The 15,262-nt window shown below is 40.2% G+C and overlaps 1 protein-coding gene across 6 annotated transcripts in view; it reads right to left on the bottom strand.

The window, feature by feature from the left end:
• GLYR1 (glyoxylate reductase 1 homolog) overlaps window positions 1–15,262 on the bottom strand; it is a 70,268-nt gene that overhangs the window by 10,640 nt on the left and 44,366 nt on the right. For 2 of the 6 annotated variants that reach the window (XM_063430753.1, XM_063430756.1), the window contains exons 6-10: window positions 14,061–14,147; window positions 10,954–11,007; window positions 3,965–4,036; window positions 1,376–1,426; window positions 1,205–1,278 (exon numbers count right to left, since the gene is read on the bottom strand). In XM_063430753.1, coding sequence (XP_063286823.1) covers window positions 1,205–1,278; window positions 1,376–1,426; window positions 3,965–4,036; window positions 10,954–11,007; window positions 14,061–14,147 — 338 coding nt within the window. The remainder of the gene's footprint in view (window positions 1–1,204; window positions 1,279–1,375; window positions 1,427–3,964; window positions 4,037–10,953; window positions 11,008–14,060; window positions 14,148–15,262) is intronic. The other 4 variants (XM_063430755.1, XM_063430757.1, XM_063430754.1 and 1 more) reach the window with 3 other exon arrangements.

Below are 15,262 nucleotides of genomic sequence, written 5' to 3'. Positions count from 1 at the left end.
GCCAAACCAGGAAATGATCTGGAGTGTCCCTTTAACATCTTGAAGTCCTACAAAATATCTGTTGCAGAACAGGCCCTGTGAGCCTGGGAAGATCGTATCCCTCTGACTGAGAAAAGCCAATGCAAACAGACCAGTAAGCAATGACACAGACTACAGGAGAGTAATGTGGAGGAAGGGAACCAAGAATGCAGCCTGCAAACTGCTCTGGCCGAACTTTGTACCATTGATGGTCCAATACCGATAGCTTTGCCACATTGCACTGAGAGCATGAGATGTTTAAACTTTCCCAACAGAACATCCATGGGACGGAGATGAGTTTATGATATAAAACAAAAAGACTATTTAACTGGTATTATTGCATTGTTTTGGAAAGGAAAGCAGTTTAGATTTAAATTTCAAGATATACATCATATCCTGAGCTGCTGTATAAAGAATGTCCATTGCCAATGAACGGTATCTGCAGAAATACAGGATGAAGCCTGAAACACCATCTGTCTATATCTGTCTGTGCTCATTTGCATGTCAAGCTGAGGACTCTGGGATAGCTGTGGAAACAGGATTCTAGAGTTTCTGTGGCCAAGGCAAACTTTAAAAAATCCAACATGATATATGCAGATGATGCACAACAGTAGCGTATACACTAAGCCACACCCTGCAGGATCATTAAAGAGTTATCAATTGGTTGGAATCGGCTGTCACCTGACCCAATATTACCCTGACCGCGCCGGCCTTCACTCAGTGAGTTGTTCATAGCCGGGCAGGATTGCGGTGTTCTACATTTAAAACATTCCCTCTCTCTGGGTTCATTTATTTTCAACGGCTGACTCCTGCAAAGCTGTCACATTGGTTGGTCTATATTTCTAACTGTGCAGATTCCCCTCGCAATACCAAAAGTAACACATACTGAGCCTAAACCTGCACCATCTCTACCACAACTGATCACAAAATACGTTATTTAGTGAACAAATGATGAGAGGTTTTAACAAGAAGGACTAATCCTGGCTTCCTTTTCATATCAAGCTAACATGACATTGTCTGTCAATTCACCATAAATACTGAAGGTGAAGGGTTAACACCTGTACACGTTAAGATCTATGAATACTAGACTCTGTATCAAAGGATTCTTGTTTCACGTAGTCTCTGCAATATGAAGAAATACAATGTAATCGTCAGACCCCGGGGTGAGGGAGGCGGCCTGCCTTACTTTTTGTCTGTAGGTGTGATGTTTCCATTAATCGCTGTGCTGTCTGCTGCCTGAATCGACGTAGAGCCGGTATCCTGGGAACAGTAAAATGGAGTTACTACTGGCAAAGGATGACAGGAGAGCGAGGTGAAACAAGGAAGACACGAAGGACACAGGAAGAAACAGTCTCACCTCTTCAGAAACTTTGAGCCGCTTGCTGATTGCCTGGTATGTGACACTGGGCTGGGTGGACAGAAAGACAGTGATGTGAACACATGATCCACATATTCAAACATATAAACACTCACTGTCTGAATTTCCCCATGCTGGTTTAATTTACCATTTTTTAAAAAGCAAAGGAAGAATGCTTTCCAATTTTCATAAAGCATCAAGGGTTCAAAAGTCATTTTCCATCAGTGCCCAGAGATACAGTTACTGGAATATTTGTGATTATTAGACAGCACACCTCTACATTGAAACCCTGTCTGATCTGTGAGTAGCAAGTAAAGTCTATTATATCTAGTAGATGAAAAGATTTAGGAGAACTGCCATTTCCCTGGAATTTAAACCATGGATTAAGCTTTATAATTCACCTAGAACTTGGGCAAACCTTTTCCTTTTCAGGCAGTGCTCAGTTTTGTTTCAAATTTACATTAAAATGAAACCATATCACAATCCAGTTAAGGCCTGGCACACATTGATAACGATGACAAGAATTAAACAGTGTTTCATCGATTGTTTCTTACAATGACTGACAGGAGACACTCCGTTCCAGCAGTGTTAATGTCTAGAGTTTATTATATTTTACAGGTCTCACAGGCATATTTTTTTTTTAATTGAAAGCTCATTGCATGTAATTACTCCCCCCCATCACTTGTGTTCACTCAGAGCAGTTCACAGGTGGGCAGCTTTCACAGCTCTGGGCTGCAATTAAAATGTTGCCCACCTCACTGAGCTAATTTATTTCCAGTGGCACTGACCCCTGCACAGTTGTCACAGAGCTCAGCCTTTCTTCCTAGCTGGGCAGTCTGCCTTCAAAAATACCAATGTGCATTCTTGTCTGAGCCTGCAGTACTCATGGCTGCTCAATTTATGTGGAGCAGAGGATTCCAACAAAGGAATCGCTTTAGGACACTCAAGAGAAACCATATATACGAGTAGCCATGAGGACAGCGGGCTCAGACAGGAATACAAATCAATATTGTGAAGGAAATCTGTCTGGCTCAGAAAAGAGGCAGTACGCCATGACAGCTGCAAAGAAATCAGAGACGCCATATTAACGACAGTCCCAGAGCACACCGCCACTATAAATAAGTTAAGCAGAGAGAGGAAAAGTTTTAAATCCAGCCCAGAGAGGAGATGTTTTAGCCCATGGCACGGCTATGAAAGTTAGCAACTGCTTTCATCGCTCTATAAATTTGCAGCATCTGGGGCTAGGGAGAGTGACCTTGGGTTGAAATTGGCGTGAAATTGACCCAAGATTACTAAACAATGGCAGAGTAAGCTGGAAAAAGATATCAATGTAGAGGATTACAGAGAAAATGGAAAAGTAAATGTATTAAATGTAAAAAAAACAAATAAAAAGTCGACTGTTTTCCCTTAATTGCTGGTAGTGTTTTAAACGAATAGAAATTTTAGGTGGCTGATGCCATTTCTGATCTCCATCGAGTGAGTTACCCCAGTGCACAAAGCAAGCTCGTTAAAGACAGGGTTGGAGGAGTTGGGTGTGAAAGAACATGACAAGCCCACAAAACAGCCCTTTGGGATGAAATGGGAAAGAGATTGCGAGCCTGGCCTTCAACATCAATGTCTGACCTCACAAATGGATGGATGGATGGATGGGAAAAAAATGACCAAAGCAACAATCCCTTCCCAGAAAAGTAAAAACTGTTATAGCTGCAAAGGGTTTTACCAACTACATGTTAATTGGAAGAAAAGATATATCAAGGCACACCTGAGGTTTCATCTATAAGGCAGTCATTTTATTTGAAACAAGAAAGCCGAGACAACTTTTTGGATCCTCTCTGAGCCTTTTTCAAGTCTGTTCAAATAAAAAGACTGCCTTTTAGAAGAAACCTCAGGTGTGCCTGGATATTTGTTTTCTTCTATTTGATGTCTCCAGGAATTGTCCCTCCCTTTCTGGAACACCTTGCAGGAAGTATTTCCCCTTTTTAAGTAGGTGCATTATACTCTTGTTTTGTGTTTTTTTTTTTGCAAACAACTACGTGTGTGTACAGCCGTCGACCTGACAGACACTCTCCGTGGCTGTACAATCTGACCACCTGAGATGTTACAAAAGGCACTGCAGACACATTGTCCCTCTTCTCGACATGGTTTAGCAGTCTGTTTAATCTCAGTCGGTCATAGAAACCAGCCAAGCTGTATTTACAATTACAGATTTTTTTTCCCCCCTAGAACTTAAAAAAGGTGTATTTCGATGGGTTTGAGTTTAATGAAGAATATGCTTTAACACAGAAACTAGACATTGGCCCTTTATATGGGACAGGTGCCATCACAGCAATGGACGATATATTGTTTGCAAACCCCTACATTTATAATTGAATTGTATAGAAGATATTTATTTTTACATTTATCGTTCCACAAACACAGCATTTTACAGCAGACAGGAAGCAGCCATTCGGTTATTTCTGTCTCTGAGTTTTTAGATTACATGGCTGTCTAGCTGCTTTCTGACCGAGAGCTCGGATTAAGAAATTGTGCTCTTAGCCAAAGTGGATTAAAAGCAGATTTTTAATGCAATTATACATTTTTGAATCTTACTTTTTTGAGAATCATTTCTGTGCCGAGAGTTCTGTGACCATGAACCAGCCAGCTATCACCTGGCATTTCTTCCTGAAAGACAAAAACAGAGTACGCTTAAAAGGACATTAATAAAACAATAAAAGATCTCTCTATATTTAACCCACTCTTATGGGAAGAATAAATTCAGAGCAAATTCAAGTTAACGTTTGACTGCTCCCAAGCAGACTCTTCCATACACAGGTACACTGATGTCTGCCTTTCCTCTTACAGCACAGATCAGTACGCGGCACTAACAATTAACGACTTCTCGCATTCTGCAAGGCCTTACCGGTGTTATCGCCACAATATTAACCAACGAAGGGAATACAAACCAGGAAGAAAAAAAAAAAAAAAAAAGCAAGCACTGGAGACTGATGGGATATACAATAAATACTAGATTGAGATGAATTTGAAAATTTAGAGAAAATCTGCTGATTTGGAAAATGTTGCAGACTGCTATTTTAGCATGATTATGGCAATTCGGATTTCAATTCACTACAATTCAGTGTTTAGCAAATAATCCCTAGCTAATAAATGCATTGCTATCACACACCGTACATTGACCATCTCTCTATTCTACAGCTTTTATATAAAAACTGATGATTTTAACTAGATAACAGGCTTAATTTTCTTCTTTGTATAAAGGCACTGGTTAAACACATGCTTGTTTCTTCTACAGAGTATAAGACTGGCAGAATAGCCTTGAAATGGAAGAGACGGAAAGTAAAATTAAAGTTTGCTGCATGAGATAAGAAACAGGCAGACTAGAAGGGCTGTTTCAAAGTCTCTTTCAATTCCTAATCAGCTTACATGAATAGTAAGCCTTTGTTGGCAGCAACTCCCGTGCAACTCAACATTCAGATGTTCTAGTTTTATATAAATATTTCCAATAATTATTTTTTTTATTATACAATGCATCACACACACTGCATGCATAGGCAGGTCCCTCACAGGTCCTAGAATTGAATAATGCAATACAAACCAATGTACTGATCACATCTCTCACACTAACAGAATGGGCTGACTCAGGGCTGTCAGTGTAATCAATGAACAGATGCAATGGAGATGATCAAAGTACTGCTATTTAATCATCAGACATATTTTAGTATTGTATTGGGTTCTGACTTCCTCTGCTCTCTCGAAGTGTAATTTTGAGCTATTTTTCATTTAGGGAGCCAGTACACGTATTATGTGCCTCAGACATGTGACGTGTGCACAAACCCAGTGATGTTGAGATGTTGAGATGTTGTCACGATGGCCTTTAGCACTACAACATGGGGAATTCAGTCCACAGCTGCATTGCTCTACAAAGACACAGGCTAGGAGAGCTATGGCCATTGTTTCCTAGTTCGAAATAATATAAGTTTACATTTGCGAATTAGAAACTTACAGTTAATTATCCGGAACATTGCCTGGTTCTGTGTTAGTTTTGCAGAGAACTGCATTCATTCTCTTCGGCGGAGGCTGCCACAGCAGGGGCGCTGCTGAGATCATTGCAAGGACATGCTTTAACTAGATCATTAAAACTCTAAAAAAAAATATAAAGGAACTGCAAGACATCCTGGAGAAAACATAACACTGGCACCTACAATCCCAGCATCCGTCCGCTGCCATTACATCAGTGCACAACAGCCATTAATACACATCACTACTCGATACTTCCACACGGTGCCAAGCATATTATGGCCAGGCAGTGTGAATGGCACGTTTCAATTTGAGCACCATTAGAGTTGGCGTTCAATGCCTGGATAGCAGTGGCTATTAATGGCCCTGCATGTGGCTGTAAACTACATTTTCCCAAGATGTTCAGAAACCATAAGGGAATACTGAGTTTAATGGACTGCGCTAGGCAACATAACATCATTGCAATTAAATGGTTATAATGCGAGGAGGTCCCAGGCGACATTTTGCCTAATGGGGGTTAGAGTCATTAACAAATGGTTGTCCTCAAAAACTGGAAGTCACATGCAGGGCGGTTGTGACAAGGCTGCATAAATAAAGTGATCTAACTCCTAAATGGCAGAGAAATAAGCAGTGAAACTGCAGGGAATTAACATATATACACCAAAAGTGTTTCAATAAGCTAAAGTTGTTTTGGTGACTATAGTGTACCTTTAAGACACTCAGGGGAGGGGAAACTCAACAGGCTTTCCTTAAAGGTTTTATACAAACAGTAACTGGTGGTGAGAGGACATCTGGATTGCAATTGTTTTTTAATGAGCGAATCCCCATTCCTATACTATCGTATTTCAGGAGGGTTAGTCACCAAAAAGCATGACACTTTGGATATTCATTGTGAATTTCAAATGTAACACTGCAATAAACTAACTAAAAAAAAACAGTTTGGCTATTTTATTTCAATTTGGCAAATTTTGACCGAAATGTGAAAATCACTTTTAGGCACGGTGAATTAAAAATCGATATATATATATATATTTTTTTTTTTTTTTAAATCAGATTTTTTTCTTAATAAAATGGTTTTGGAGGAAATATCCATCTATAAAGATATTTTTCTATTTGAGCATAACATAGGGATGAGTTATGTAGAATGATACTGTATATTCAGGAAATATTACAATTTTTGTTAAATGAATTCCCATAATTCAAGTGAATTGAACTTGTGTCTTCATACGTCCCAAAGAAAGCATGCAGGAAAATAAAATACATGTTTTTTGCGGTATGTCTACTAAATTGTTAATATTAAATTTTCAATGAAATGGTCTTTTAATCTCATTGTTATTCTGCAAATCAATTCGCACACAATGTGTTCCCTAAAGGCCAGCGATTAAACCTATTAAACTGGAGCTGGTTCACCTTCCGATAATTTTATTATCAAACTATGTATTTCTGATGATATATGGCAAATCAGTTCTGATGTAACTGTTCAACTGATCTAAAAAAACGTAATTAGTCTCAATATAAAATCATCTTTTAGTGAATATTAAAGATAAAAACCAGCATTAGAATTAATATTAACAATGCACTATTTACTTAAATCCACCCTGCTTTTAGATCTAGTTGGGAGAATTGTTGAAAATGTAATGGTTAAGTTTGAAATTGTTAATCTGGAAACACAGCTGACAGATTTTTTTTCCCCCCATTTTGACTACTGTGGCCTTACATTTAAAATTAGTTTGGAATTCTCACTTTAATAGGGAAACCTCATACCCACCTTCCCATTTCAAAACCCAATGTTATCCCACCAAACCCGTCGGATCGCAAAATAAAACAGTCCATGGGTAACTAACTGGTAGAAATCCTTGTTATAAAATTGGATACACAGGTTTGACTCCTGTATTTAAAGGACCACTCTAGGCACCCAGACCACTTCAGCTTAATGAAGTGGTCTGGGTGCCTAGTCCTTCCAGGGTTAACCCATTTTTTCATAAACATAGCAGTTTCAGAGAAACTGCTATGTTTGTGAATGGGTTAAGCCTTCCCCTATTTCCTCTAGTGGCTGTCTCATTGACAGCCGCTAGAGGCGCTTGCGTGATTCTCACTGTGGAAATCACAGTGAGAGCACGCAAGCGTCCATAGGAAAGCATTGTAAATGCTTTCCTATGCGACCGGCTGAATGCGCGCGCAGCTCTTGCCGCGCGTGCGCATTCAGCCGACGGGGAGGAGAAGAGGAGGATCGGAGGAGGAGAGCTCTCCGCCCACCGCTGGAAAAAGGTAAGTTTTAAACACTTTCCCCTTTCCAGAGCTGGGCGGGAGAGGGTCCCTGAGGGTGGGGGCACCCTCAGGGCACTCTAGTGCCAGGAAAACGAGTATGTTTTCCTGGCACTAGAGTGGTCCTTTAACCCCAACATCATTCTCTGGCCGGGTTTACACATAGATTTTGTCAAGATCACACTCCCAGTTTATTGAGCTGCTTGACTCTACTGAACATGTTCCTATGTGTATATTGCATTCCTGTGCTTCAGACATTACGTGTCAATATTTATTGTAACCTTGCAGGACCTATTCAATAAACAGTGAGTGCTGATAGGCTGTAAAACTAATTAGATAGATAAGCTGGGAATACAAGCATCCAGTTCACAGTCCCTATAGCTCAGCACTTGTTTTGCGACTCACTGTATGTGCCCATATTTTAGTTTGTTCTTTGGTTAAGGTAATTACTGGCTGTTGCTACACTAGAGTGATTGATTACAGACTTTTGTACTACTGGTGGTAGGAAGTACACAATTTAGCAAAAATTAAAGCAAAATGTTGGGACCTAATAGAAGAATGGTAAACTGACTAAGTATTTACCCCCCCCCCTTCCTCCCCTCCTCCCCCCCACCTTAGGGATGACGGGCTCCTTCAGCCCTTGGGTTAGACACTGTTTGTAAACTTTGTAAACAGTTTGTCTTCGCTGAACTTCCCCGTTTAATTCGGACATATTCCAGCACAATGCGTTTAATTTTATTCATATAATTTGCCAAAATCCAGTACATAAATACTTAGTCAGTTTAAAGGTGTTTTGCTAAATCTAGCTCACAAGTACAGAAATGGCCACTGGGATGATGAGATGACTGAATAATGGGTTATGCAGCTTAAAAATCGCTTGTTCGTTGGGAATGTCTACCCCAAAAAATGAATAACTTCTATAAAGAGTAGTTTGAACAAGGAATTCAAGCAATGATAAAGCTATGGTTATTAGTTAACAGAATATGTAACTTTCAACATATTTGCTGCATAATGGAGAATCCAGTTTGGGTGGATCTGTTAATTACTCTGCTTTCAAACACTTGTTTCAGAGAAAAGGCAGTGTTTAAATGACAGCCTCGGGACACCTTCACTGGCCACAAAAGGTGTTTCCTGTGGCAGTTCTGCACACTGTGCAGCACTGACATTCAGTGTCTTCACCCTCTGCATTGGGATTGGCTGAGATCATCACTTCTGATGGCGTCAACCAAGCAGGCAGTTCAGGGGCAGAGCCAGCACTAGCAGACTGGGGGAAAAAAGTAAAGATTTCACTATATTTAGAGTGGCAAGGGAGGGGGGCAGATAGTGATTTTAAAACTATAGGGTCAGAAATACATGCCCGTGTTCCTGACCCTATAGTGTTCCATTATTAATAAAATTTTCTGTGTTTAGCAGCATCATGTGAAGGGAAATCCCACATAACCAAGCCTAAGAAAATCCAAACTTCTTCCTACAGAAATGGTTTGGGAGATCACTGCATAAACATTTCATTAAGAAATCCCCAGAAGTGGCAGAAATGGATTGACATACCAGGGTAGGATAACTTACCAACGGACGCAAGATGTAAACTGAAACCATACAGGTCAGCACAGTTCAGTGACTCAGGAAAGAAAGAGCAATCTTTTAGCTGCTGTTAAATTTTGCCGTAGTCTGTAGTTTAAACTCTATCAAATTAACATTTGAAGTGACAAGAGCAGAATTTAGTTGTATTATATATACACACACACACACACACACACCCCTACAGAATGACTAGATAGATCTATTAGTTCAGAAATATTTATTAACATTGTGATCAATTTCTTTATTTTTTTTAGGATTCTAATTTTGACTCACTGTCATTTCTGGTTAAACATTGGTTTATTATGATTAGACTGGAAATATGAAGAAGTTAAGAAACTGGTCATTCCGCTCTATTTAACTATAGAATTTAAAATTATGAATGAATAAAAAAACCAAAAATTATGTTTCCACATAATTTTTTTATTGAACGCATATATGTTAACAGCAACATACCCGTTTGTAAATTTAGTGCCTGTGTCTTGCATCCATATATAAAGAAATAAACAAAACAAACAATCCTGTCTTAAAGCATGGGATATAAATAAAAAAATAAAAAAAAGCACAAATATACAACAAAAAGAAGACAAAACAAAATTAAGATATGGCTCATGTATGGAGAACGCTGTGCAGGAGTCACATGCAGAAACATAGTATAAGTCAAGTGATAGGAATCCCAGCTTAGGTCCTCTGGGAGTCCATCCAGCAGCGTAGAGAGAGGTTCAAGTTCTGAGGATTTTTGTCATCCTAACAGCCCAGGTTAATCTTGTATTGGTCCCTGCCAGGACGTCTTAGCAGTAAGAACTGCGATCATTAAATGGCAACGTCCAATGTAATGAATCAACGTTCATATTTCACCTGTCAATGCAGATAGCACACGGCCTTCATATGGGTTCAATATGGATCCTGCAGTATTGCCGCTTGACATCAAGCGCATATTTGATTGGTAAAAGGTTGCCATTTAACCCTTTACATTAGAGTTTATCCACTAAACCAGGAACTGGCAAATTGACAAGGGAACTCAAAAAAAAAAGAGAAAGAGAAACGAATTTGAGTTGGAGAATGTACCCAACTCTGCTACTTTGTTCTAACGGTGTCCTTGAAACCTTTCAGTTCCAGTTTAATGAATAAAGTCTTTGCTTGTAGAAGCACTGACACACACGGACACTATTAACTCTCACAATAGTTATGCTGTATAATACTTTGTATCTACGTTTGATGTCTACACTCAAACAAGCTTGCGTTGGCACTTCGCTTTTTATAAGCAATCGTTTATGCATCAAAATGACTCAATCTATGGTTTTAATGGGTAACATTAAAGAATATTCTTTTGAGGTATATGCAAGGTATTGTTCATATTAGTAAGAGTCCTGAAATACACACAATTTCAAACTACTTTCGGCCTGAGCTCAGCCTGTCTACGCCTCAAATGACAAATGTTTCCCAATTGTTCACTTGTGTCCTGATCTACTTTATGCCTTGTATGATTATGCAAAACAGGCAAGGAAAGGCAAGTTCCTCCACTAATAATCCTTGTTTACCCTGTTACAATATTTGTGGTGCATGAACAAGTAACTAAACATTTCCTTTCACTAATATGCAATGGATAAATGGTACAAAGTGCACAGAATCACGGACAGCCTAGGACCTGGGTGACAAAGCAATGTGTACAGAGGGCCAGATGTGGCCTCGGGTCTGCGCTGCGTGCAATATGTGCCTACCTTCTCGGTCTGGCTGAGCAGGAAGTGGTGGAAGTGAGGGTCATCCTTGGATCGCTGCAAGCGAACAAAGAGAAACTGAGCGGCTTCCCTCTACACCAGTGACAAGTCGTGACAATGAGAATAGTGAAATCACAGCAGCTCCGTGCAAGGCCTCAATCACACGCGCAGGGAGCACTCATTAGGGAACTAGGAAACACTTTTTGCATGGAGAACTAACAGAACTGAAAGGAGAGCCTGGGTTGGGCTGGGAATATTCTGTAAAGAGGCAAATTGATACATACTTTGTGATGGAGACAAATGAGGCCCAAGCCCCTTGATGGGTAAATCATTTCACATGCAATACCATCAATGATTTACAGAAAGAAACACACAGTCTGCGCTCAGCAAACAGGCCAATCTATGGGTGCTAGCAGGCATTGATTGTGTTTTAGCCAGTATATTGCCTCCCTCAACTGAAAAATTTAAAAAACAACATATACAACCCACCCTAATGCTCAGATAATGTGACAGGCTGCCAACTTCAAAATCAAAAGCCTAATGATAACGGATACATAGAACAGATATTGCATGAGAGGTATACAGTTGTAATGAAAATTATTCAAACCGCATTGAAAGGCAGGTTTGTCGTCAAAATATTTACAGACTTTTAACAAATCAAATACAAGCACTTGAAATAGCTCAACAACGAATGCTTCAAGTGGTTTCCCCACATGCAACTTTTAATGACTTCTCCAGTCTTAAAATTATCCAACCCCTTCAGGGCAAGCATCTCAAGTACTTGGTATAGCACACTTTTTCTGTTATGACCTGCTGCAAATAAGATGCATAGCCAGACACCAGCTTCCGGCAGTGTTCTTGAGGAATTACGTAGCCCATAACTCATGAGCAATGGCCTCCAGTTCAGTAATATTCTTGGGTTGCGTGCTGCAACCGCCGCCTTCAAATCACACCAGAGATTTTCTATGGGGTTCAAGTGATGGTCACTGTAAAATTTTACAGGACGTCTTCTGCAACTAAGCCTTGGTGGAGTTTAAGATATGCTTGGGATCATTGTCTTGTTGGAAGGTCCAATGATGCCCAAGCTTCAGTTTTCTCACAGACGGCATCACATTTTCTCATAGGATTTCCTGATACTTCAATGAATCCATCTTGCCTTTCACACGCTGCAGGTTTCCAGTGCCAGAGGGGGCAAACCAAGCCCAGAGCATCTGTCACCACCAACTGTAGACAGAGTGTTATTTTCTGCATATGCTTCATACTTCTTCCTCCAGACATACCGTTGATCCATTGGGCCAAAAAGTTTTGTTTCATAAAACAGAATCCCCAAACTTCTGTGGCTTATTAATATGATTTTAAGCCTATTTGAGACAACTTTTCTTGTGCTTTTGGTTTAGAAGTGGTGTACATCTTGGCGTTCTGGCTTGGAAACCTTCTGCGTTTAGTACCTGCCTTACTGTGCTCACTAAAACCTCACTGGCTGTTGTCACCAAATCCTGCTGCAGGTCTTTTGCAATCACTCAAGGGTTTTTTACAACATGGCTCAACAGAAAACTGGTTGCAGTCATTGAAAGCTTCCTTTTTCCTGCCCTGTCCATGTAGTGTAACCACTATTCCTTAAACTTGCGAACTAGGTTTCCAACAGGGTCTCTAGGAACATTCAGTGCCTTCGCTAGGTTTTAGTATCTTGTCCCTTGTTTATGAAGAGCGATGATCTCTTTGTGGACCATCCTTTTGACTTAGTCATATTTCTAACATGCAGTCAAACGTGACACTCAAACACTTAGCCAGTTCAGGTATTTCAAGTGTTCCAGCTCAAACACACCTGGTGCAACTAATGAAACCCTTTATTAGTTGCATCAGGTGTGCTTGAGACAACACCGGTTTTGCAGATTTGTGCTGTTGTGTGGTATTCCATTCAGGGGTTTGATTAAATTTAAGACTGGAGAAGTCATTATAAGTTGCATTATTAGTTGGATTTGAGGAAACAACTTTAAGCATTTGTTGTGTTGATCTATTTTAATTGCAAACAGCTGAAATTCTATCAATGTTGACAATAAACCTGATCTGTGATGGGGTTGAATAATTCTAAATACAACTGTGTATAGTTAGAGAGAAGGGTTGGAGACAGCATTTATGTGGCTCTTTAATTAATGTACACTTTCTTTAATGTTTGTAAAACTGTTGGGGTATTAATAATCCACGTTGTTGCGCCAAACCGTTGCTAAATACCCTAAGGCACTCTGTCATACATAGGGGATTCACCACGTGCCAGAGGGCAAATCTCTCTGTGGTTAGCAATATGGCTCTCTGTTGTACGGACAGCTGTGAATGGATTTCAGAGTGCCAACGGGTGAATCTATCAGTGCGCATCCTTCTGACACTACATAATATGTCTTTGCTTTAAATGGGTCTCGGAGAACTATGTGGGAGTCTCTCAGTAGTTATGCCCCATAGCACTCCATTATTCCTCACTGTTATTGCACAGAGTGCCAGAGGGTGAACCTCTAAGTAAATACCTCTATGGAGCTCCGATATTGCTCTGTAGTAATGTAACATTATTGTAATTCACACAGTGCCAGAGTGTGCATAGCCTTCTGACCCTCCATAACAACTACATAGTAACGGAAAGCTGTAAATGTGTCTCAGAGAACCAGGGGGAAAACCTCTCAGTGGAGAAACCTCATAGTGCTCCATAATAACGAACACTGTCAATATGTTTTACAGAGAACCAGGGGGAGAATCTCTCAGTGGATAACCCTCATAGTGCCCCATAAGTCCTCTAAATAACGAACACTGTCAAAATGTTTTACAGAGAACCAGGGGGGAAACCTCTCAGTGGAGACGCCCTACAGTATTCTAATTCCTCTATAGTAACAAACACTGATAATATAGTTCAAAGAGTGCCAGAGGGAGAATTTCTCAGTGGAAGACCCCTATAGTGCTCTGTTACTATAGAGGATTACAAACACTTAATATAATTCACAGAGTGCCAGAAGGAAACTCTCTGTAACATCTCCATAGTGACTGAATTAGGCTTCCTCAAACAGCACAAAGAGTAAACCCATGTGTCCGGTTTCAGTGAGATTGCTGAGCACTTTTATTCTTACCTCGCTGGATGGTGGAGGCCAGCTGAACCGAGACACCGTTTTCATAGCCAGCTTCTTCAAGGTGCTGGGCTGAGGAACCGCAGAGTCCTAAGCAGAAAGGGTGGATATTGTTATAGAGGAGAAGGGAGTGTCATTCCAAAATATACCCCAAAAGCCTTAACATTAGTTCAACATGGCTGTAAACAGACAGGAACCAATATACAAAGCAGACGCTAGATAATTGCCCAAAGAAAATCCCAATAATCCATTAGGATTACAGCCCCTACATAAAGACTCCCTGCTATAAAGCCTGCATGTCGTTTGTCCTCCACAAGACTACGGACAAGGGAACATTTCAAGGTGCTTCTTTAATAAGAGACTGATTACCAAAATAAATGTGGGCTGTAGTGGCTATGGTACATGTACTGTTCCTTTAATTAAACGTGTGAGACTAATTAACAGAATACTAAAAGCACAGCCATGTAATATACAGACATGTGGCATTATACCCACTTACAGGATTCTGGTAATGTTCTAATAGCTGAATACTATATAGTTACACCTACACTGTGTTTTACAGAGGATATTTGTCATTCTGTACATACTGTTCTGAATCTGTCATTTAACAGAAATTAATTCCTTCCTCAAATATTTATGAAAAGAACAAACCAAGAAAATAATTCAATGATCTATTTTTCTGTTAATGCAACAGATCTTAATTCCTGGAAGGTAATCCAAACAGTGCTATTACTGACCAAAACCCAATAAAACGCCGATTTGTTTCTGCAAAAAGGCTATGAATTCTTCAGGTCTCTGGACAAAAATAATGTAACTTTCAGAACAGGTTTTTCTGCTTTTTGGTTCCCTCCACCCTGCCAGAGACAGTTGCAGATGCCAGAAGTCCCAGGGACTCTGACTAAACTGGTTCCTGTGCAGGTCCTGGCATGGACCAAGTTAATTGATTTTTCAGGGACTATTCCAACGGCTCCCAGAGCCGCTTCATAAGTGCGTCCTTTACCAGCTAACAAAATAAAAACGCAGGCACCGGCGCAAAACTGTGTGTCCAATGGAAAGGCTCAGTCATACGACTTACTCATATTACCTCCAGTGCCAGGCTATAACTAGTCCCAGGCCCCATACGTGGCCGAACTGGCATGACTATATATCCAACAATGGGCACCTTGGAATACAATTGGCCTTCTGCTGACACTCCAATTTCTCTT

This window comes from Pelobates fuscus, chromosome 8 (assembly GCF_036172605.1).
Source record: "Pelobates fuscus isolate aPelFus1 chromosome 8, aPelFus1.pri, whole genome shotgun sequence".
Lineage (NCBI taxonomy): Eukaryota > Metazoa > Chordata > Amphibia > Anura > Pelobatidae > Pelobates > Pelobates fuscus.
The sequence above is the reverse complement of the archived record's forward strand: the minus strand, read 5'-3'. Positions and strand labels throughout refer to the sequence as shown.